Source organism: Oryzias latipes, chromosome 6, assembly GCF_053564925.1.
Source record: "Oryzias latipes strain Hd-rR chromosome 6, Olatipes_Hd-rR_3.1".
NCBI lineage: Eukaryota > Metazoa > Chordata > Actinopteri > Beloniformes > Adrianichthyidae > Oryzias > Oryzias latipes.
In genome coordinates this window covers 15,896,972-15,919,528 of record NC_136242.1, presented here as the reverse complement: position 1 = coordinate 15,919,528, position 22,557 = coordinate 15,896,972, and the positions used below count along the sequence as shown (strand labels likewise).

Genomic DNA, 22,557 nt, shown 5'->3' with positions numbered 1-22,557 from the left:
TTGTGCTAACAAGAAAACGTTTGCAGCAAGAGGCCTTCATTCATGATTTTCCTAAAGGCCTTTTTTATGTGTTTGTGTTTTTACTCTTTAAAGAAGAAAAGTGTGAGCTGATGCACGATTTGGACTTTTGCTTGACTTGGTCCATACCATTAGTGTATATTGGTCTTGTGGTACAGTGTCTGCCCTGAGACTGGAAGGTCATAAGTTCAAAACAAGGCTAAATCACACCTAAAATTGGGACCCTGCCTCCCTGTTTGACACTCAGCATTAAGGGATCGGGATTGGGGGATTAAATCACCAAATGGTTCCAAAGGGCAACTGGGCTCACTGCTCCCCCAGGGGATGATTCAAATCCAGAGAACAAATTTCACACATCTAGTCGTGTGACAACTAATGGGATCTTCTTTGGCTTGGATCTCAATGCTGTTTCAAGTAAATATTTAAAAACTACAATTAAAAAAAGGAATGGCTTAATGACTAAAAAACATAAATGATGTGTATTTTTATGCAATAAAGTGGGATTTTGAGGTTTTGGTCCTGATCTGTAAGAAAATGGAGCAAAATGGCTCTTTTAGCATTAAAGGTTGCAGACCCCTGGCCTTAATTTTTCAATTATAAAATATTTATTGTATAAATATAATAAATATCTTTAGAACATAGTTTATTCCAGTATTACTAAAATCAATTGGAAAGATGAATTAGAATTTGCTTTTAAAGGGAGATGAAGTGCTTTTTGTGCTTCGTGCAGTGCAGTGCAATGTTTGTGTTGTACGGCACTGAGCATTCAAGGATTAATGTTACTGCCGTGTTTGGATTAAGAAGCATTATCTCTTTGCAAGTGTTTCACTTTAAATTTTTAGCCAGAGGAACTTTGCAAAGCTGCTTTGTGGAGAGACAAGAGTAAAAGTTAGCGTGCTCCTCAGGTTAAATTGCTGTGATGAGGCTGGTTTGGGCCTCGGGGCAACAACACACCGAACATGCTGAACTTTTTCAGGATTCTGCTACAGCTATGTTGGGTTAAGTTTTCTGTTGACTTTTTAAACAAACAGTGTGTGCATTCATTCAAAAAAAAACTTGTCAATGCTCTGTTAAATTAATTAGCATTTAAATCGATTAAATGCAGCTTTAATCATTTTACCACTTCCATTTCTGTGATTTAAGTCAGTAAAACTTGGTCAAATATTAAATTACATTAGGGTAATTAGAGTTTGGTGTATGAGGAAAGTTTGATTCTGCTGCAGTGAAAGTCTTTTTCTAATTAACCCATCACAGGAAGTAATTGTACAATGGTGCTGGTAAAAGCTGGGTTTTTTTGTTTTTGTTTTTTTGGTGGAGACTGACAAAAATACCAAAAAAGCATATAAATTGGCAGAAAAAAACTATATATAATTTACATAATTTTACCAGCAGTTCAAAATACAAACTTCTAATTTGCTCCAAGGCAGTTTTAAATTATTAGTTATAAAAAATACTGGGCAAAAATATTGCACAATGTGGATCACAAAATAGAAGTGTGATGGGTTTCACTTTAAGCTAATGCAAAACAACATTTGACAACAAAACCGTTTCTTACATAAGCATTTTACATTTGTCGGAAATTCACTTGTTGACAGTTTGTCATCTGACTTTTCAGAATTAACATGTATATTGTACGTTTGACATTGACATCCCTTCATTCTGCAAAAAAGGAGATTTTTTCCAACAGCTTCTGTATAAATGTAGCTCTAATTGACAGCAGCGTGGACAAAAAATTAAATAGTCTGTTATATTTTTCCCTAATAAAAAAATAAGAATAGAAGAGAAAGAACCATAAAGAAAAACCTTTGATAAAGATATTTTCCTGAAAAAGTGATGATTATTAATTATTTATCCTGATGTGTTCTCCTTGAACCACAACTGTCATAGCAAAGACAAAGCTATGATGTTTTATGACAAAAGGAAGAGCTTTAACACATCACAGCAGTAAATTCCACAAACTGAGTGGACAAATAGGCGGAACTAGAATATACTATGTTTCCTGTAAGATTCTGTTCTCAAGCTAGTCATTTATGGTCTTATGAATAATTCAAGCAGAAAAAAAAATCTGAATGCATTGGGAGAAAGAATGATATGTCACACGAGGTTTAACATAATAATGAAGCTTCCCCTGTTGATTAGTATTGAAGTCTCTGCATCACTGGCTTAATTTCAGCCTTCTGTTCTTGCCATTTCACACTTTTAGAATTAGAGATGGAGAACAATCATATTATAGCAACTAAATGTTGCTTTTAACTGGCTTGATTATACTGGAGGAAGGAAGATTGGACCTTTTCTGGACAAGTCCTAGAAATGTCAGACTATTCACAATGCTTTTCTTTTCAAAAGTAAGATGCTGAGAGTTTGGTTACATTAGATGAATGCGCCACGACTTGAGCTTGCATGCATCTAAACAGGACACATGCTGGTTTTAATTGGATAAAAAGCAAGACTGACTGTCCGACTGAGCTCTTATTCGCACCTCTGCACATTTGCACATTTCTTTATGTCAAAGGACAATGCAGTGTCCTACCTACAGGATTGTTCAAAGTGGTTGCACAAAGCAAGATGCTGCTTTTATTTCTTTCTGCAGTGATGAGCAAAGGTTATGATCATTAAGGAGGAGAGCCAGAAGCATTACACAAATTGAGACTATGTCATATACATAATCATTCAAAGTGCTACAATTCTTCAAAGGTAAAGCACAGAAAGGGGATGTTTACATCTTTCTCACACCTTTAAAGGAAAATCTTAAATAATAATCACTCCTTTCTGTTTAATTAGTATCATATTTTTCCTACATGTTCTCTTTTTTGTTGAGGGTCACAGAGGTCAAAAGAAACCTCTTTAGATCCTCACATCAGAAAATCATGTCCAAAGAATGATCAACCTGTGAAATACAGCGTGAAAACCCCTTAAGGGAAATGTTAGTATCTAAATTCAGTAACATTTTCAAGAAAAGTTTAGCTTTTTTAAGTTAATGTCATTTTTGGATTATTTCTTTAGGTTTAAATTTTGGTAAGCAATCTGAATAATAAAAAATAAATCATGTCAAGCACATCCACATTAAGAGAATTTATTTTATAATATTAATCTAAAATAAATAAAAATCTAAATAATAATTTTATTATAAATCTAGACATGTGTACTAAATAAAAAGATTGTTGACAAAGATTGAAAATCCTAAAGTAAAAGAAAATAAATGACAAGGATCACTTTCTTTGTACTTCAGCTATTTTCTACCACTGCTGTTGATGAATCTCAGTGTGCACTTCAATCAGCTTTACAAACATGTCCCACAATGCATCATGACAATCATACAGATAATCAATCATCATGCTGCAGCTTATTAAATTTCCTTTGCTCAAGAAATGAAAAATGTCTGAGATTTCGTTTTTGATTTGTTTGACATTCCATGACAAGCACCCACTCTGCTCAGAACCTTTTGAAGATAACTTTCATTTATTTAGATTATATGCAGTACAAAAGTAAAAATCTATAAGCTACCTTTTTAAATGAAAAACAGCTAAATCAGAAAGATGTTACTTTATTACTTTACATAATTGTAGGATTTAAGTTCTGGATTTAGCTGTTTTCATGCACTAAAACTAAAATAAAAACAACCTATACAGATGTGATGTGTGAGTATAGTGAGCAGAGCAAAGCATTAGGGAGGGATCAAAACATCCTTGCACTACATAAATTCACTTAAAAAAGAATTAATTTTAGTGTTACATAATACCCTTCTACAATATTGTCCTAAAACTGGTCAGTCACGGACTTTTGCTTTAAACATTTCCTGTTTTGCAGAGACTGTTGATGTATCACTGTCATTGAATTATTCTAAGGATCAAGGTTCCAATTAATTCTTCAATTATTCTGTTTTGCCATCTAAACTCAGAAAATACACTTGTTGTTGTTTTGTTGTTTTTTCTGGAAAATGGACCCATACAACAACAAAAATCTTTGGTCCAAAAAAAAGACTGGTTTTAACGTAGCAAATACGAAATAACATTAAAATTAGAAGATATGATGATCATATTTCAGCGGGAAGCTCATTATTTAACTCACTTCTACAATGAACATATTCTGATGTCTTATTATCCTTCTGTAGTCTGTGGTGAAGAGGTAGAGTGGTCAACCTCTGATTGAAAGACTGCAGGTTAAGTTCCCGCCTTCCCGTGTTAAAGTGGCCTTCGGCAATACACATTGCTCCTGGTGGTTTTAAGTTGGCGCACGTGTGTGTGCATGTGTGTGCATGTGTGAATGGGGCTGTGACTGTAAAGTGCTTTAAGTCTTCAAGAAAGGTTGAAAAGCACTATATGCTGTTTCCCATTTAAGCAGCCAAGTCAATAAAAAAAGCATTCTGTTTTCAGAAAAATCTAGTTTTTAATATGTTACAAGCAAAGAAAAGGACAAAAAAATGCAGAAAATACTACAACATAATTGCAAAAAAATCCAACACAATTTTTACAAACCTGAAAAATAAATGAAAAATAATATACTCAAGAAATAGATGAGGTTGGAAAGAAACTCTTTCAGGATCATTAGATCTCCACGAATTATGCATATTTCTGATAGGATATTACAGATAGGAGTAAACAATGTGAGAATGTTTAAATGATGCCAAAAGTGTGGTCCAAAATCCAAAAGAGGTCTAAAACGAAAGAATCATTAAGATCAGTTTATCCCACAGAGGTTCTGGCAAGATTTTCGTTCATTTATCGACTGGTTCCATGTGACCCTAACTCATAAGACCCAGGGGGTTTAACTAGGGGTGTAACGATTAATTTTAACAATGCGATTCATACCATAACTTGTGGTTCATGACCCGATTCACAGTGGATTTTGGTTCATTTTGAGCGATCCGATTCACTGACGTAAAATCGATGCAGGACATCTTTAGCCAAAAATTCAACCAATGTGACGCAAAGAAACCTGGGTACTGAACCATGCAGGGGACATTTTCCAGATTTCTTGCAAGATAATCAAATGTAAATGAAATATTTGTACAAACAAACAAGTAAACAAGAATTATTGGCAAATCCATTCCCAGTTTAGTTCCATGAAGTTTAGTCCACTTTGGTTTTCCACATCAAATCATTTGGAACGGAACATTATTGGAACATTCTACCACACTGTATGGTCACATGTCTTTGCAAAATCCAAAGTGTTTCCACACATTGGACTGGAATGATGGATTGATCTGTGTGTTGTCCGCTATGATGGCACTTGGTCATATGTCATAGTAAAAAAAATCTGCCGTGTCTCAATCCAATTGGTATTTTTGCTAATATTGATATAAATGATTTATTTCATTTTGAAAGGCTTTTATTATGCTGTAAGTTGATTCAGTTAACAACCTGCCTCAGACAGATCAATCCAATTGTAAAACATAAATCGATTCATAGATTAAGTAAATAATTGTTCTGTGGTCCACTTGGTTTGTGGTATGTCTTACATTTGTGGTCTAGGTTCTTATGGGTTAAGTTTGCTCTGCAAAGAAATATTTCTCTTGCGTAAGCAAATGCTTATCCAGGTACAAATGATTTTCATAATAAATGTATAAAACACTTTATTTATGTTCGCGACAAAAGCTATTTAGATCATTGGGTTATGCTGTTTATGATATTGTGTCCAACGGGATTTGTTGGTAAAAATAGATATGTGATAATGTTTTTGCCTGATGTTGAGGTTTTTTCACAGGAAAATAGAAAACTATTTTCCTTCAAAGTTATTAAATGGATCAATCCATCTTCTGACCAACCTCTGAAAACCTTCCCTTGTGGTGTTATAACTCACTTTGAGACTCAGAAATAAACATTAGTAGTCGGAACAATGCAGTCTGTGTGAAATTTCCTTGTGTCTTCATCACGGGGTCTCTACCCCCTATTACCAGTAACGCCACTCAAAACGTATTGTCCTTCTGTCCTCCAAGGATGAATAAATAATGATAATGACACGCAGGGGCTTCGATGAGGAACCATCTCTGTCTTTTTTCGTGGTCAAAATGCCCTTGAAAATAATAAGGGGGTCTGAAAAATGGCTGTCTTGGAGCAATCTGCGCTCTATTCCTTAACTAAAACTCTACAGCTCATTATGCACTCTGCAGATTGGTAACTTTAAATTGCATTGTTGCTCTAATGTGTCAGATTAATCCATTTGCCAAATTAGATGGAGATTAAATTTTTATCATGGGTTTCACATGAAATGCATGTCTACTACCTTCCTAAGAAAAGGCAATTCTTTCAACAAGGCCAACGGTCGATGATGTGGAGGGAAATTTGTGGAGTTGTTGAACTAGGAGGATTACCTCGAATGTAGTTTAAATTCCAAATGAGACACCTCTCTTGTATAATGTCAACCTTGGAATCCCAGCTGCTCTGGAAAGGTCCTATTTTCGCAAGTGCTTGTTTGACTGTACACAAATTGTCCTTTTTTTTCTGGGTGTCACATCATTCATGAATTATCCACTAAAAACCCACTGGGATAAACAATTACAAGGTCGGCTGAGACGCTCAAATGCTCCATAGGTCAAGATGGTGACCTCTGTGTGATCCCTCAGAGAATTATATATATATTTGAAGAAGGGCTGCACGTGCGGAACAGAAAGTTAAGGATAGATCAAGTAAAAGACAACGAAATGCAAGGTTGCAAAGATTTCACTTTAACTCTGTGTTTATTGCCAATTGAATATATTTTGTCAGACAAAAAATAATTTTTTATCAATCAAAATTTGCCATGCAAGCTTAAAACAAATACTTAACCCCTGCATTTTTGCAACTTTATGCATGCATGCCTCTTTGTGGATCTGTCTTCACTTCGTTAAACATCCATGTCATTTTCCACAATGCATTGATGAATGTACCTTGTAAAGAACCGGGCGACACATTCCTATGTGATATTATTCAGCATTGATTTCAGCCAACAGATCATTAGGATTCAGGAAATTGGATGTGGTTTACTGACAAGAGTTTTTTGCAGGGAAAAAAAAAAGAATCGATTGATATCTTTTATAAGGAGTAAGGGGTAATATATGCATTTTTAATGCTGTCGCTCAATGAGTTTTCGTCTGAGTGGATCATAAAAAGCAGATATAAAAGTGAACGTGAGTAATAGCATCCTTATTTGTGAGGGTTTGAATGTTACGCAGCCATGAAGTGTCCATAAAGAATGTCTTGCAGCCTTCCATGTGATGAAGCAAAGTGAGCCCATGGGGGTCGCATGGATCCTCCGAGTCGTTGTTTACAGCTGCAGAGCAGGAGGAGCTGCCAGCCTCAGGTGACCGAAGGCTTTTATTATTTGTCGGCACTCAAACCGATCTACAACTTCCTCCCCTGTCTTTGTCTGTGAACACGTCGTTATCCCGGCGTTCATATTTCTCCTCTTCTTCTGCTTAGACTGGCAAATTCACTTCACAGCGTGATACTAAAAGATCCATGCGTGGTTATGGCTCAGTGGTAAATTATATTAATTGTTTTGTGCTCTGACAAACACGAACAATTATACCTGCCTCAGCAGTGTTGGCGAATGTCTTATTGATCAAAAGACATCCCAGGACAGGAGAGGAGAATCTACAAGCCAAAGAGGTGGACGGTACATGGAAGAACTGTTCCACTTTCAGTTTGTCCTTCATCTTGGCTTAATAATTAGTCACAGGTCCAAGCTGTCTGGTTCTTAGCTTCTTTGCTCAATTCTCCCCTGTGAATATTGGTTGCAAAGTTACTGAATTGAGGAGAATTTTTATAGGAGAATTCTCAAACTCCCCCACCTTAACGTGGTGGGAGGAGTTTGAGAGCTCGAGTGATCCCAGGAGCTAAGCTGTCTGGGGCTTAAGCCCCTGGTAGGGTCTCCCATGGCAGACAGGTCCTGGATGACGAGACGAGTAAAACTAAGGACCCAATTGCGTCGCCCAGATTGGCGTCACCGGGGCCCCACTCTGGACCCAGGCCTGGAGTTGGGGCTCACTGGCAACCGCCTGGTGACTGGGGCTCTTGCCATGGGCCCCTCTTGGCCCCGATGGGCCCACCACCCGTAAGAGACCTGAAAAGGGGCCGGTGCAATGTGGTTTGCGTGGCAGTCAAAGGCGGGTGCCTCGGCGGCCCATTCAAAAAAGCCACACAAGTAAAGCTTTGGAGCAATTTCATTAAAGAAAATCAACCTCACTTCCAGGTATCCTGGGTCATTACGTCACTACACCACAGGTCTCAAACTCCAGGCCTCGAGGGCCGGTGTACCACATGTTTTCCAACTAACCTGCCATTGAAGCTCCTTATTGGCTAAAGACACTTGATCCAGGTAATCAGCAGCAGATGAGGCAGGATTTCTGAAAAATTTGCAGGAGGTCGGCCTCTAAGCCTGTCTGACACCCCTGCTCTACACACCATAATCAATTAGGCCTTTACTTTGAACCAATAGCTAAATTGCTCATCTTTCCTTCTTAGCCAATCACAATCATAATATTGCCTATAAAGTCTCACTCTGAGTATTTTTTATCAATTTTTTAAGTGTTCCTGGTGCTCTTTTAATTATTATGCAGTTTTTAGCCAAACTCAAAAACCTGTCGTTTACCAGGTCACAGTTTCTGCAGAGCGGCAGGAGTTTAGTAGAAATTTGCCTCCCAGTTGTGAGAAGGACTGTTGGCACAGATTAACCCCCGCCACCCCCTTCCCCTCCCCTTTCCGAAAGCTATCTGTTTACAAACTCCCCCGCTAGCTTAACCCAGCCCCTCACAACCCCTACTAAACATTACAGGTGCAACAAAAAGGGCGAGCAATATCTGAGCTATCCATCCATACAGTTATAGTCAGATCCAAGATTGGACGAGGAAAATAAAGACGTACATGGAAGGTCTACAAGAATATGAATCAGAATAGAGAGCAGAGATTTTTCAAATGGCATGCTCATGATTCACAACAATTTGAATAAAGAAATACTTAAAAAATGCAATTTTGAACTCAATGTTCTTTCTACATAAAAACATAAAAAACATCCCACAAAAACATGATGAAAAGACCATTTTCATCGGAGTGGGTCTTTGAATTCACGGATAGTTGTCTCTCCCCATTCAGTCACCGGGCAACTTTGAAGGGAGATCGTCTCATTCAGCATCTAAACCAATATTTCATTAGTGTGTTGGTATTAAATTATTAATTCAAACTTAGGATTTTTCTTAAAAAAAGGATTGTTTAGTGCAAATTGTTATTTTATCATAATGATCAACGGTGCAAAACATAATTATCAAAAGCTTCGGGCCAGTCATTATCAGTAATGCTTTTTCATAATTACCTTTACTTTTTTAGTACCGGTATTCTCAAATTGCTTAAAAAAACTCCCAAAAAGCCTGTGTATCACTGCTGAGCCTGGATTTATGTCTATAAAAAACAGCAAATCACAGCACTGGTGAATAATTGATTCACTAAACTTTTTTTTCTTTTTTTCAGTGTTGACAAAAAGAATTTATGTCTGGCGTTTAAATGGCAATAGAGAAATCAAGGCGGCCAAATGCTGGAAACAACGTGAATAATCTATCATCAGCTCCTGACGGGCCATAAAAGATCTCAATCACTATTATGATCGGGAGGACGTAAAAGGAAAAAAAATAAATAAATAACAGGCAAAGGCAGCTCTTACACCTCAACACATTTTTGAATGTTGTTAGCATCTGTTCCTGTTGGGGTTTACTTAAAGATCTCCACAATTTTTAGTGGGATACCCCTTAAAACCATTGCTTAATTACTAAATAAAAAGGAAAACACTTCTCTTAAGGATTTAAAGCTGCTCTTTACACATTATTTGCAGTCTCTCTGATAAATGGAAGATAAAAAAGCTGCTGCAGGTGAGCTTCTATCCCAATAGCACCATTTATTACTTCACAAATTGACTGAACTGTTTGGTTTACATTTCAAATTCAGCTTCTAAGACTTGTGAATAAAAAAAAAATTTCTTTCCTTAAAGCACGATCAACCTTTCCCTTGACAACTGCATGCTAAGCATTTTCTTGACAAGAAAATGGATATATGAAGCAGCTTCTTAGCATAGAGCCCATTTTAAATTCATCGCGCAAAACCTCTTGCTGATTCGGAGCACGCCCGTCAATCTGCCTGTGAAATGAAGAGCCAGGGGCGACCGGCCCAGACACATCAGCTGCTTTTTGGATCTCTGAAGAAAAAGAAATACTTCAAGCCCTCACACTCACAGACTGATTTCTCCTTCTAAGATGGGCTTCATCCTCATTCTGTGTGTTTGGGAGGCAACTAAAGTCAACTGAAAATAAATATTGAGAATATTTCCAGGTAAAGTAAGTGTTTCATTATGCATCATTCAATTTCTGGCTTTGAATCAATTTTCAAAAATCATCTATTTAGGAAAAAGGTTTTTTTTTTTTCAAATAATACTGCAATGCTTCTGTTTATTTGTATCTATAACCCTTCTGCTCCTTTTGTTTTTTAATGTTTGTCTTTTATCTATTCTTCATGAAAGGAATAAAAACTAAGCATCTCTTTAAATGTTTTGAAAGGTGCTTTTTAAATCAAATTTTTTAGTATTTTTATTACAGCAGAATGCATTTGCTTTGTGCTCTTGTTTTGAAGAGGTTATGAATAAAAAAAATACTTTGCAAGAAATATAAACTTTTAGATGTAATTTTTTACAGCAAATATTAAATACACAACAATGCATTACATCTGATGTTTAATTTAATTTTTTTTTAATAAATCCTCCAATAAAAACACACTTATGGCCCAACAGCTTTTATTGGTAAATTGAGACATTTGTACAAAATCCAGATTGACAAAAGTTTAACAGGAAGACATCACAGATGCCAGACAATAAATACAAATTAAATGTTATGGAATGAAAATATTGACACTTGATATGTCTTGTTAAAAAAGAATGCTTTTTTTCGTTTCGTGCTAAAAATCATCAAATAAGATTTTCTTTTAAATATGGTGAATTAAAAATTTACTAAAATTCGAAATAGTTCAAAGTCTCTAAATAGTTGAATATTTTTTCTTTATAAACGATATTTAGGGCTGATTGTCTGGTGGAAAAAAACCTTTTCTTGACGTCCAAATTTTCTTCTGAATAAAATGGGTTCAATTTCCTGTTTTTTGTTTTGTTTTTGCTTCACTGTGAAAAAGTGTTTGTCACTTCAAAATTAGATAAACAGACATGCATCAACAGTGGAGTCATAGAAAACTAACAACTGAAAGTCAGACCACATCTTGGCACGAAGCTTGTAAACATGTGACTGAGTCTGGAGTTGCAATGTCTTCAATCAGTTCAACTCCAGACTGACAGACATCTGGCTTTCCTCGTGGAGTGCTTCTGCCGATTCCCATCATCTTTGCTGAACAGACCGGATGCTTTCCTTTAACCTCTTGGTTAACAGCGGGCCGGCTCTGCCACAGTACGTATGTGTGGCGCTCTGCAGCGCAGCTTCCAGTGGTTTGAGGAGTGACGTCTCCAAGTTCTCACCAAACTGATACTACACAGAAATAAAAAAAACACACCTTCTTATTCAAATGAATGGGAACGTGTGTCCAAACTTTTAGTCTGTACTGTTTTTTTTTTTTTTTTAAATTCATCTGACAGCCTGCGATCTACGGTCACACCCCTCATTACATTCATGGATCATAAATGTAATGGATCATTATCTTTTCTAACTTTAGCTATTTTTATACAGGAAAATCAAGAAATGTGCACAAAAACGGAGCATTAGAACATCAAAGTTAAACAAATCCTGAAACCTGACAGGCAGATTGAGCCTGAAGGGAGAGTCAGTTGAACAGCTATGCAGCAGACACACAGAGAAATGAGATGGATGAAGTTTATGCCACGGTCTGTTGAAGTAACAGCCTTGAGTTTCTGGGTTCAGCAATAGCTACACTCTGGCATCCTTCCTAATGTGTCCTAATGTGGAAGCAAGTGCTATATTGTGCATTAGCACAAGACGAGAAGGCATTACAAATAAATCCTTCTGGAAAGCCACTCCGTGTCATCCGACATGGTAAAAAGAAGTCGGTGTCGTCACACAGGTGGCCTACTCTGATCATCCCCAACTCCTAATTTCCATCTGTCAGTTTGGTTTGTGTTCAACTGATGAACATCTCGTACCACAAGTACACACCACTGTGCTCAGTGATGCATGACAGCAGAGAAGGAAGGCGCAGCTGCCGTTCTTCAGAAATTCCCATCATATATTGCTTTTTTTTCTCATCAAAACATAAAATTCAACACTCTAAAAAAAATCTTACATTTAATATTAGCCACTAAATCTTGTATTGATCTAATAAATAGGTATGTTTGTATCTTTTTTAAGTTTGGCAAAGTGGTAGATTGCTCCAAGCTATGTTTCTTTATCATGTTTCCCACACTGCAGCAGGCAATAAAAAAACATTACCATCCTCTTATTGATCTAGAAGGAGAAGCTGCTTTGTCCATTAACCCATTATGATGCTTCAAACTCAGATCAGCAGTAAACATTTTACAACTGTTGAGTGGGTCTGGCTGGATAATGGCTGTGGCCTTTATTGAAAGCTCACTTTCTGGTTGAAATAGGGAATGTGGGGCCGACTATGGAGCAGAAGTCCCTCCTGCTTCAGGATGGCTGGCTCCTGGTTTTCTCTCTTTGTTTTCATTCGCCAAAGAGTGGAACATTTTTGATCAACAAGTTCCTGGTAGCATCCTTCTTTATATTTGGTGCATTTTGTTTGCCTGTGACAAATAACCGTACTTTTCTACCTCTAAAATCAGGTGGGGTAGGCTAGAGCTGTTTGTCTGTTCTGCTGGAGAGACTGATGGAGCTTTGAGAGCTGAGTGCCCCGTAATGAAGCCTGCTCGTTTACTTAATGGCTGAGAACATTGCCTGCACTGATAGTGGCCAGGATAGGCCCTGTGGTGGTAATGGATGGAGACCAGCTAATGAAGCTTCTTTTGCTCCCCTCCCACTCCAATCGCTGCCTGCATGTTGACCGGTGTGCTGAAATCAACGAGAGCAGATCAAAAGAAGGCCTCTGGCAAAAGCAACCACAGAGCTTTTAGACCAATTTTCTTACTTGCCGATGACGGAAGTGTTGTGAGTATTTAGGTTTATTTGACGCTAATGCTGTCAAGTTTTCACAAAAACGTCTAAAATCATTTTAGACGCCTGAAGAAAGACATTTTAGGATGAAAGGATTTGTGCATTTTCTTTTTTTTTTTATAAACAAGATAGAACTTTTCCGGCAGATGTTATGATTCCCGGTTCCAAAACCTGGCAAAGCCTTAGTCACATGGGGCCTGTAAATGGGTTCACCTATATGAGTGCTGCGGGTTTTGGCTTGTACGGCGAATGAAGGTTGTAGAGAGACGTGGCCATATCTTCAGGGGAATGCAGGCGTCTTCAGAAGAGCCTCAGGGGAACACCTTGAGACTCGTACAGCTACCTCAAGAGGCATAATGAAAAAATCTTTCGATTGTCGTGCATGTGGCAAGTGTATCGTGAAGTATCTGTGAAGCTATGTTCACACTAGGCATGTGATGGGCATTCAAGAATACGCATTCTTTAACACGCTTTTAGTCCGTGGTGTTCACACTGGACTGTCTATACACAGAGCCTGAGAAAATGGTTGTAGAAACTTGCGTAGCGACGCATAAACGTGACAGTTTTAAACGCAGACGCCCCAAAAGTGCATTTACATAGATTTTCATTGAAAGTGGTCGCTTGAACGCACATTGCTGAGGGTGATGTGAGCGTAGTTTAAAGTAAATGTAAGTTGTATGCAATTATGACATATGGATGAGCCAGTCATGTGGTCCCCTTGTTATTAGTGAGGTGCGAGTTCTCGCCGTTTACTGACCACACAAATGCCGCATGCACGTAGGTGATACGCAAGTAGCCGTAGGATGTCAGCACAAACTACACTCAAATGTAACCAGGAGCCTGCATGCCTGAACAGCACGTACGAGCCCTGCAGATTTAGGGGGAACTGAAAACATTAAAAATCTGTACGACACGCCTGCGTCTCACCTACTTCACCCTTACATGTGGTATAAGTGTTCACTATGATTCGTTTCTCACAGCATGCCTGTAAAAAAACAAAACTGTGCATGAACCTTTTCTCTCTACGCGCTCACCAAGTGGTCTACGACCTTGATACTTTGTGCGGGCCACCTGCGTGCCCGAACAAGTTTGCCCATTTTTCACCAGCAGACAGCCCGTATCCACCCGTAAGGGCAGTTGTGACCAAGGCTTTAAGCAGATATCACACAAAATGCAGAAACTGTTTAATAGCCTATCGATTAAACATTTATGCGTGGAAACTTCCACAGAAAAAAACAATGCCTTCCAGAGACTATTGATTATGTAATTGCTATTGAAAGTATTTCCGTATTATGTACTCCACGTACATAAGCCCCTAACTCACTTAACTTCCTAAACGATAACCTTGTCTCATCAGTTGTGTGTAAAAAAAAAAGAAGATTTTTTTGCACTTTTTGCCTTCATCAATCCCTAAATGGATGAATGACTAATTATTGGGAGACTGATCTTACCTTTTGGATGGTCTTATAAACAGCTTGGAAGGCTGGCTGCTTGTCGTTGTGATAAACTCCTCTGTTTCCATGGAGAATGAAGACACCTTCCCGTTCAGCCTGCGCGCAGTTGCTGCCATACATGCAGTGGTCTGGCCTGTAGTTCCACTGGCATGGAAACACATACAGGCTTTCTGAAAAGGCAAAATAAAAAAAAAAGCACATTTGTAAAATTTCAACTGTTTTTGATCAACAAATTAAAAGGGGTGGCAAATGAAAGAACTGTAAATTCTATTCAGTGCAGCACAAGAAGTAGTTCCTACCTGGATTATGGTGAAATATTATATTAAGAAGATCCTGGTCACCCCAGGTGATATTGAGTTTATATTTTTGGAGAAGTGGCATTAGCATTTCTTCCCACTTCAGTGCAACAGCTGTCATGTCATTCTGCAGGAAGGATTAAGTGTAATGAGCCAACATTTTGAAGGATTGGTGCTTCATATTAGTAGCAATGAGATGGTCCGGAAATCTCCCCTGGAATGGTTTAGGAAGGAGTAACAAGTGTGACCTCAACTGGTCCGTTTAGGTATTGCAACGTTGCCAATTTCAGTAGATTTTCAGACTTCCCAATAGATAAACCTATATTTTGGACATTTTACTGACAAATTAAAAAGAAAATAAATAACAACCACATTGATATTTATCACACATGCTTACAGAAAACTTGAATCAATACAAGTAATAGTGATTATCCTCACATTTTGGGGATGTTTACCTTGAAATATTTTTCCCTGAGGCGTGTCATGTTCATCAGCATTACACCTGAGTTGACACCCGTCTTTCCATAATACGGGTGGCGGGCGAAACGATTGTACCAGCCGATGCGGGGCTCCTCGTGTTCTGGAGCCATAGCAGCCAACTGGCTTGAATCAAACAGAGAAAGCAAAGCCCAGATATCCTCTACTGGCTGTAAAAAAAGAATATCCGTATCCACATAAAGTAAAGAGTCCACCTCCTTTAGGATTAGCTAGAAAGACACACGAAAAGGTATTGTTACACTCAAAAAGACATGCTCCTGTTAGAATAAATAATGGACTCCTGACTTACTGGCAGGAAGAGTCTCTGAGAGGCACAAGGTTTGAAGAGCTTCTTCCACTCATTTGCATTTTCTTTAGGAAATGTGATGGGATAGATGGTGAAGGTGAACTTTGCCTTGACCTCTCTGGGCCATGTTATCAACTTTAAAAGGAAAACAAGACACAAAAAATGTTGGTGCAATTTACACGCAAAACAAGATTGAATCCTTTTTTTTTCTTTAAAAAAAAACAATAATAAAGGGGTAAACATAACATGTGCCTGATAACTGTGTGTCTATAAAAAAGTCAACAATCTTGACAGCTACCACTTTTTATGAAGCCACCAACAGTGTAAATTATGGAACATTGTGCAACTGCATGAAGAGCACTCTGAGAACAAAGACCCAGATGATAGTGCAGTTATTCAGTTTATCTGGTGGCATTTGTGGTCCCTCAGTGGAACACAATGTAAACGGATGATTTTTAGCTGTGGCTGAATGTTCAACTGTGACTCAATAAAAACAATTATTAAAAATATGGGCCTTTTTTTTATTAAAATCATGTACAAAACACAAAATCATGTACCAATCACAACACAATCCTACAGCTTCAAGATTGAAAGGGAGAAGTCAGATGAACAATGTCCTTTTTTTATACATGCCCCTGCTAAATCAAGAAACTTGTATGTGTACAAAAATACAGAGTTTATTTAGATGGCCCCACCGTTGGCCATTAACAATAAATACAAAAAAAGAGAAGCAACGTGAAATTAATTACCTTTAACATAACTTGAATTCGATTCTTCAATACATATTTTTAAAATGGAAAACGTGTGTACAACGTTTCAAATGATATTGTTGTAGATTCCAGAGTTTAACACCAACACAAGAAAAACATTTGTTTTAAAGCAGAACGACCAACTGGGGGCTTGAAAATAAATCTACAATTTAAATCTTCAGAACTAAAAACAAAAATCTTATGAAAACTCTATGCCAGAGCTCTATTTTTAACTTTAAACATACCTAACAGAGGCCTCACACCAAACTGTGCTTTTGACCACAGAAAATTCATTAGAAAAAAACAGTTGGTCCCCTAAAAAAAATGCCACTTTTTTGTGTTTATCATTTTAAAGAAGGCTTAGAAGCTGCACACTGACATGTAATATCTAAGATAAGAGTACAAAACATTTCGTGTGGACACTTACAGCATCCCTGAAGCTGTCGTGCAGTTCATCCTCTGCAAAGATGTAGAAGTGCACAGGTTTTTTGCTGAAGAGGACAGCAGACTTTACCATGGTGAGAGTCTCTTCTAGCCTGGGGCCACAGGCAACCACAGCCACATGACTTGTGTGTGCTTCTTCATCACCATGTTCCTTTGAGACAGAGCCTGGCTTCTCACTAACACAGAAGACACAGTAAAAATATTAATATGTAAGCACTTTCTAGTTTTGGGTATCTTTACATGTGCAAGGTGGGAAATGAGTAAAAATACTAACAGCGTTTTGGAGAAATAAAGGAATTCAGGGGTAAATACACACATAAGTACACATATTACTAATAAATGAACAAGTAACAGAATGAATGTATATGTATTCTTGAAGAAAGAAATACTTCAGGAGGAGGGGGGAGTGGGTGTAACTTCATTAGCACAATTATCATGAATCGCATGATAATTAAGGTTAGAGGACATATTGATAAGATAATGACATAATTGATAGAGTATGTAAAGGCAAAGGTTAATCTAAGCAAAATGGAAAGACAGAAGTTTGCAAAACAACAACAAGCAAGAAAAATCCTGAAGTTGATTTAGATTATTCAAAAGTCACAAAGCTAGAAGAGTCTACAGAAGAAGAGATCTATAATCTACTGAAGTTCCAGTAATTAAAGACCCACTCTGATGAAAATCATGTTTTTGGTGTTTTTAACTTTTTCTTGTGAAATTTTTCTGATGATGGGGGACATATATAAACAAAATAAAGCTTAAAATTGCATCTTTAAGTATTTTTTTTCCCCAAATCGTTGTTAATCAGGAGCAGATGAAAAAAATGAAGTTTAAGGTGTGACATAGAAGTTACTATTGCAAGCCACAACTGGCTGCTCTATTCTATTCTATTCATCCGCTTGTAAACAACTAGATCCATAAACGTCATTGTTTTACTGACAAAAAAACGTACAGCTGGATAAGCTCTAACATTGCTCCCCACTTTTGTTACATCAGTAATGTTAGAAGTGGAGCGTGTAAACAGGCGGATGATGAGAAGGGGACTGGCTTACTCCACGCCAACAGTCCTGCCCACAACTCAAAGACGAAAGTGCCACTCTGCAGAAACTATGTCCTAGAAAATTACACTTTCTTTATTTTGACTAAAAATGGCATAATCATAATTTTAAAAAAAAACTGCACTTATAAGATCAAATGATGATCAGAGTAGGACTTTAACATTAACATAAAATGATCTTGTCTTAAAGATTTGCAAAGTTAATCATACCTAAGAGAGGATTCCAACAAGCAGTTCACTCCACAAACTTCAGCAGGCAGTCTCCAATATGGATTCCAGTAAGAAACTGACAGTGATTTACACCTGACAGAATAAAAACATCTTTTGGACCGTCATAGTTCAATTCATTTCTTCAACATTGTTTCTCAGTCTTTGGGGGGGCTCCACTGCAGCTCTGCATGTTTGATTGACTGAAGGTTCAAATGCATCAGTCTGTGCGTCTTCTGGGATTAAGACACGATGAACTCTAGCATACCAAACTTCCAAGATTAATGTTTGTGTACAGCCTACATTTGCTCAACGGGTGGCTTCCCTTTAAATCCTGAAGATTTAGTTGATAGGTTAAATAATTACTTTGCCTTACTGAGTTTCTAAGTGGGAAAATGAGTGGCTAATAGTATGATGATAGCATCTGCCCCCTATCGCACACAACTGTCGTAAATATTAACAAACGTAAATAATTACAAAGAGTGGAGAATAGTTAGAGGAGGGAAAAGCCGAATTACGGGTAAAAACGTGTTAGTTGGAAATAAATGAACTACTAATTAATATAAACGTAACTTTCCTGGGTCTAGCGATAGCGTCTGCTAGCTGTAGTAGCACGTCAACAGCTGTCTTTTTTTTACGATAGCACCTGTTAGCTTTAGCGTGCTAACAGCTGTGTAAGCTAGGGTAAGTGAGTGGCAGTCATTAAATTCCATGGCGAATAAATTAACAGACAAAAAACAAAAACAGTGATACGCAGCAAATATAATACTACCTGCTCAGCTCTTCCCCGGGGCTTCGGAGGCCGGCCAGGCCCGGTGTTTTCCTGAGCAGGTGCCCGCTGTCGTGACTGCTCCTCCTGCCACCTGGAATAACGCCTGCGCTCAACTCGTCTCTGCCATCCAGGGTGGAGGCTAGTTGACTAAACACATACAGCAGCGAGAGGAAAGTGAAGACGGTGCAGAGGAAAAAGGTGTGAAGATAGCATCGCATTTTGTGCTTCACATATTAAAGACTTGGTAAAAGCCCCGTCTTTAACTGCTAATCCCATAAGAGGCAACAATACCAGCTACCTACTCTGCCCTCTGAGTAAAGTACCAGGCTAATCTGAGGAGTACTTTTGGCATTTTTCCACCCCTCCCACTCATTTTTTACACGTGCTCGTGTGAGGGTGCAATAAACTGCCACTCTTTTGATCTCGCTTAACTCACTTCGAAAGTAATACAATAAATACATACTTGAATTAAAATGCAGGTAGAGTGTTTAAAAGTTAAGTTCCCCAAGACATTTTGGTTATGATGCACTTTAGAGTTCACAAAAACAAAAAGCGTTTAAATGAACTAAGAGTATTTGTGCAGGAGGGCAAGTGTTAGCATTTTGAAGGTAAAAGTTCAACCCTTGGCTGTGAAGAAATGAGATAGGCAGCACTTGCAGAATTATATCTCTTTGTTGAGATATCTTACAATGATGACACGTCTTATTTTCCTAGTTTGACAGATGCTACCCCATACCATCATACTGCCTCCACCTAAAGATTTTGCAGCAATCCTATTTATTTCCATTTTTTTCGATCGTACAATCCAACTACTGTAGGCCAAAATCTGGACTCATAGTTGAACATAGGTTTTTTTTCCCCCAGTCACAACTCAACACTTCCATTGTGCTTTTTTTTTGTAATTGTCTAACACAAAACAGCTTTTTCTCTTGAGGTAAAAGGAAGGGGTTAAAATGAGAAAAATGTACAATTGGAAGCAAAGAAGCCCAGAGAATGTGCTTTTGAACTATAATCTTTTCATCAGCAGTTCAGTGATTAATGTCTAACTGTATAATGTTTTACTGTTCCCAGGAATTGCAGCATTAAGTCAGTTTACCAGATGCTGTAATGACAGTATACAAAGTAGATAATAACTGTTGAGCCATAAATCTTTGTTTGGAAAAAAACTGTCTGAATATCCTACATGTCAGGGCAGGTTTGGATCAGTTTGGTGCTTTTTTCATGGGATTACTGTATTTACGACAGAGTTTTAAATTTACAACTTAAAATCACTGCGGTGAGGTTAGTTTTAGGTTGGATAGTCGACAAACATTAAGCATGGATCTCCAGTGGTGTCTCTCAGGGATTGTCAGCAAAGCACAGAGGAGTACACAGAGTTATGGGCTGCTTTCACTGTGCTACAGGACAGAACGCTTTAAGAATTAATTTGTCCCCTCAGCTATCAGGATATTTAACAGATCTGCTTGATATGAACTGCTACTTTATGAACTGTTATTTTATTGTTATTTATTGTGTGTGTTTTGCTGCCGTACACCTGAATTTCTCCCTTGGGAGATTATTAAAGGTCTGTCTGTCTGTCTAAATTAACAAGTGCATGAGATAGAGATGGAGATTTTAGATAAAACCCAAGACTAAATGCTTTGCAAAAAGAAATAAATTACTTTAAAACATTTCCTCATGTTGTGTCTAAGCAATCTTATTTATTTTGCGATGTTTTAATAAGAAAGGCTTTGCAATCATAGATGCTCAATATTTTACAAGAAAAATTATTTGAAGTGAAAATTATGGTTTCAATAGCTTCCATACCATGTGACCTTATGATTCCAAATATATGCCGAATTATGGCTCAGACATACTAATACACACAAAAATGTTATATGAATTTTATATCAAAACTCCAGCAATCCGCATATGAATTCTGTTCATTTTTTTCAACAGCTCCCAAACCATGTGACCCAAAGAGATGAAACCTATGCCAAATTGTGGTACTGACATCCCTACATCAGACACACCAGTTTGTTTTGATATTATAGATGATACAACATTTATATGAATTTCTGTATTAAAATTCCAGCTGTTCACATATAAAATCTGGTCATTTTTTTCAATAGTTCCCAAACCACATGACCTAACAAGTCCAAATGTATCCCGAATTGTCACACTGACATCCCAACATCAGACACACCAATTTATTTTGTAATAAAAGATGCTAAATATTTTTATATGAATATTTATAATAAAATTTCAGCAATTCGCAAATTAATTCTGTTCAGTTTTTTCAATAGCTCCCAAACCACATGACCCAAAGAGAGGAAACCTATGCCTAATTGTGGCGCTGACATCCCTACATTTGACCCACCACTTTAACTTGCAATCATACATGATGTAAAATTTATATAAATGAAAGCTGAACTAGCTACAGACTATATCTTAATTGGGAATTAAACTTTACAAGTATTATATTTTTATGATGAATAAAGTAAATGAACAATGTATTTTGTTCTTGTGTCTGTATGCATGCAGGCTTTAAGTCATTGGGGGCGTGGCTTCAAAGGAGCGTCATCCAGTGTTTGGCCCAGGGCGTCATACTAACCTGGACCGCCTCTGTTTCTAAAGCAATTTAATATGAAAGGTTAAACCACTAAAACGCTTTTGGGGCTGTGTAAGCACCAGCACTGAAAAACCTTGCCTCTTTGTATTCAAATGTGTTTTTTTTTCTTAGTAGAGCCCAGTATTTTCCAAGCTTGGTGACTCTCTCCTGAAGAAAGGATCATCTATTTGCCCGAGCCTGAGAATTGGCATCGAAAAAGAGAATGACAAAAGGCCGCAGCCTCTGGAAGACGTCTTGGTGGAGAGGACAAAAGGGAAAAAGAGAAGGCAGAAGAGATTCCGGAGGAGATGGATGAGCTGTATACACTGCCAGACTTACCTGACCCTCCACTCTCAGCTACGTTTTCCTTAAGTGGATTTTCTCTTTTTTCTTTTGCCTCAAAGTCCTGAACAAAACAGGAAGGCAAGAGCTCAGTGCACTGGCGCCAGACTCAAACAGTGGACCTCCGTGAAGCTTTACTAGGCCGCTAAAAGGATGTTTGGTAAATTCAAAGGGCATTTTAAACAAAATTTAGTCTCCTCTGGTCACGATATGCAGTTTTTAAGTATATTCATAAGAAATGTAATCAAGATTCAAGTTTTATTGCCGTTTGCACATGCGGTACATCGGAATTTTTCTTTGGCATCTCTCATGTCAGGATAAGTTAAAAAAGGACAATAGAAAAATTTGAAGAAGAAATAAAGAAAATCAAAATAAATAGAATAAAGTTAAAAGTCAAAATTAGACAACAAATTTACATGGTGTATAAAAAATATAAATATCAGTAAAATATGATAATGAATATTGCAGAGACCCAATCTGTACAGTAGCATTATTGCACATAGAATCACTGCACATATTATTGTTTATTGCACTTAGTAATTTAGTCCAGTCTTCCCTCTCTGATGTCCTTTGCTAGCATTCTGATTGCTGTTGGGAAGAAGCTGTTGTGGAAGCGTGTGGTGTGTGCTCGGATGCTTTCAGGCCTGCGACGCCTGAGGTTGTGGCCTGAGTCCACGCATTGGATCAGTCCATGAGCAGGGTGGTGTCTGTCTCTGATGATCTTAGTCACTCTCCTCCTGCAGCGCTGTTTGTAGATGGTGTC

The 22,557-nt window shown here is 37.7% G+C and overlaps 1 protein-coding gene across 2 annotated transcripts; it reads right to left on the bottom strand.

Annotated features, from left to right (window-relative positions):
* Positions 1–10,750: 10,750 nt before the first annotated feature.
* gxylt1a (glucoside xylosyltransferase 1a) lies at positions 10,751–19,255 on the bottom strand. 2 transcript variants are annotated; one of them, XM_004069517.5, is made up of 8 exons: positions 18,863–19,254; positions 18,094–18,186; positions 16,810–17,002; positions 15,637–15,768; positions 15,305–15,556; positions 14,853–14,976; positions 14,551–14,723; positions 10,751–11,503 (listed from the first exon to the last, which is right to left on the bottom strand). In XM_004069517.5, exons 1-8 carry the CDS (start codon positions 19,078–19,080, stop codon positions 11,357–11,359), a joined length of 1,332 nt encoding a protein of 443 aa, XP_004069565.1. In that variant the 5' UTR covers positions 19,081–19,254; the 3' UTR covers positions 10,751–11,356. The 2 variants fall into 2 exon arrangements, with proteins under 2 accessions (XP_004069565.1, XP_011474221.1); XM_011475919.4 differs by lacking the exon at positions 18,094–18,186 and having other exon boundaries at positions 18,863–19,255.
* Positions 19,256–22,557: the final 3,302 nt, after the last annotated feature.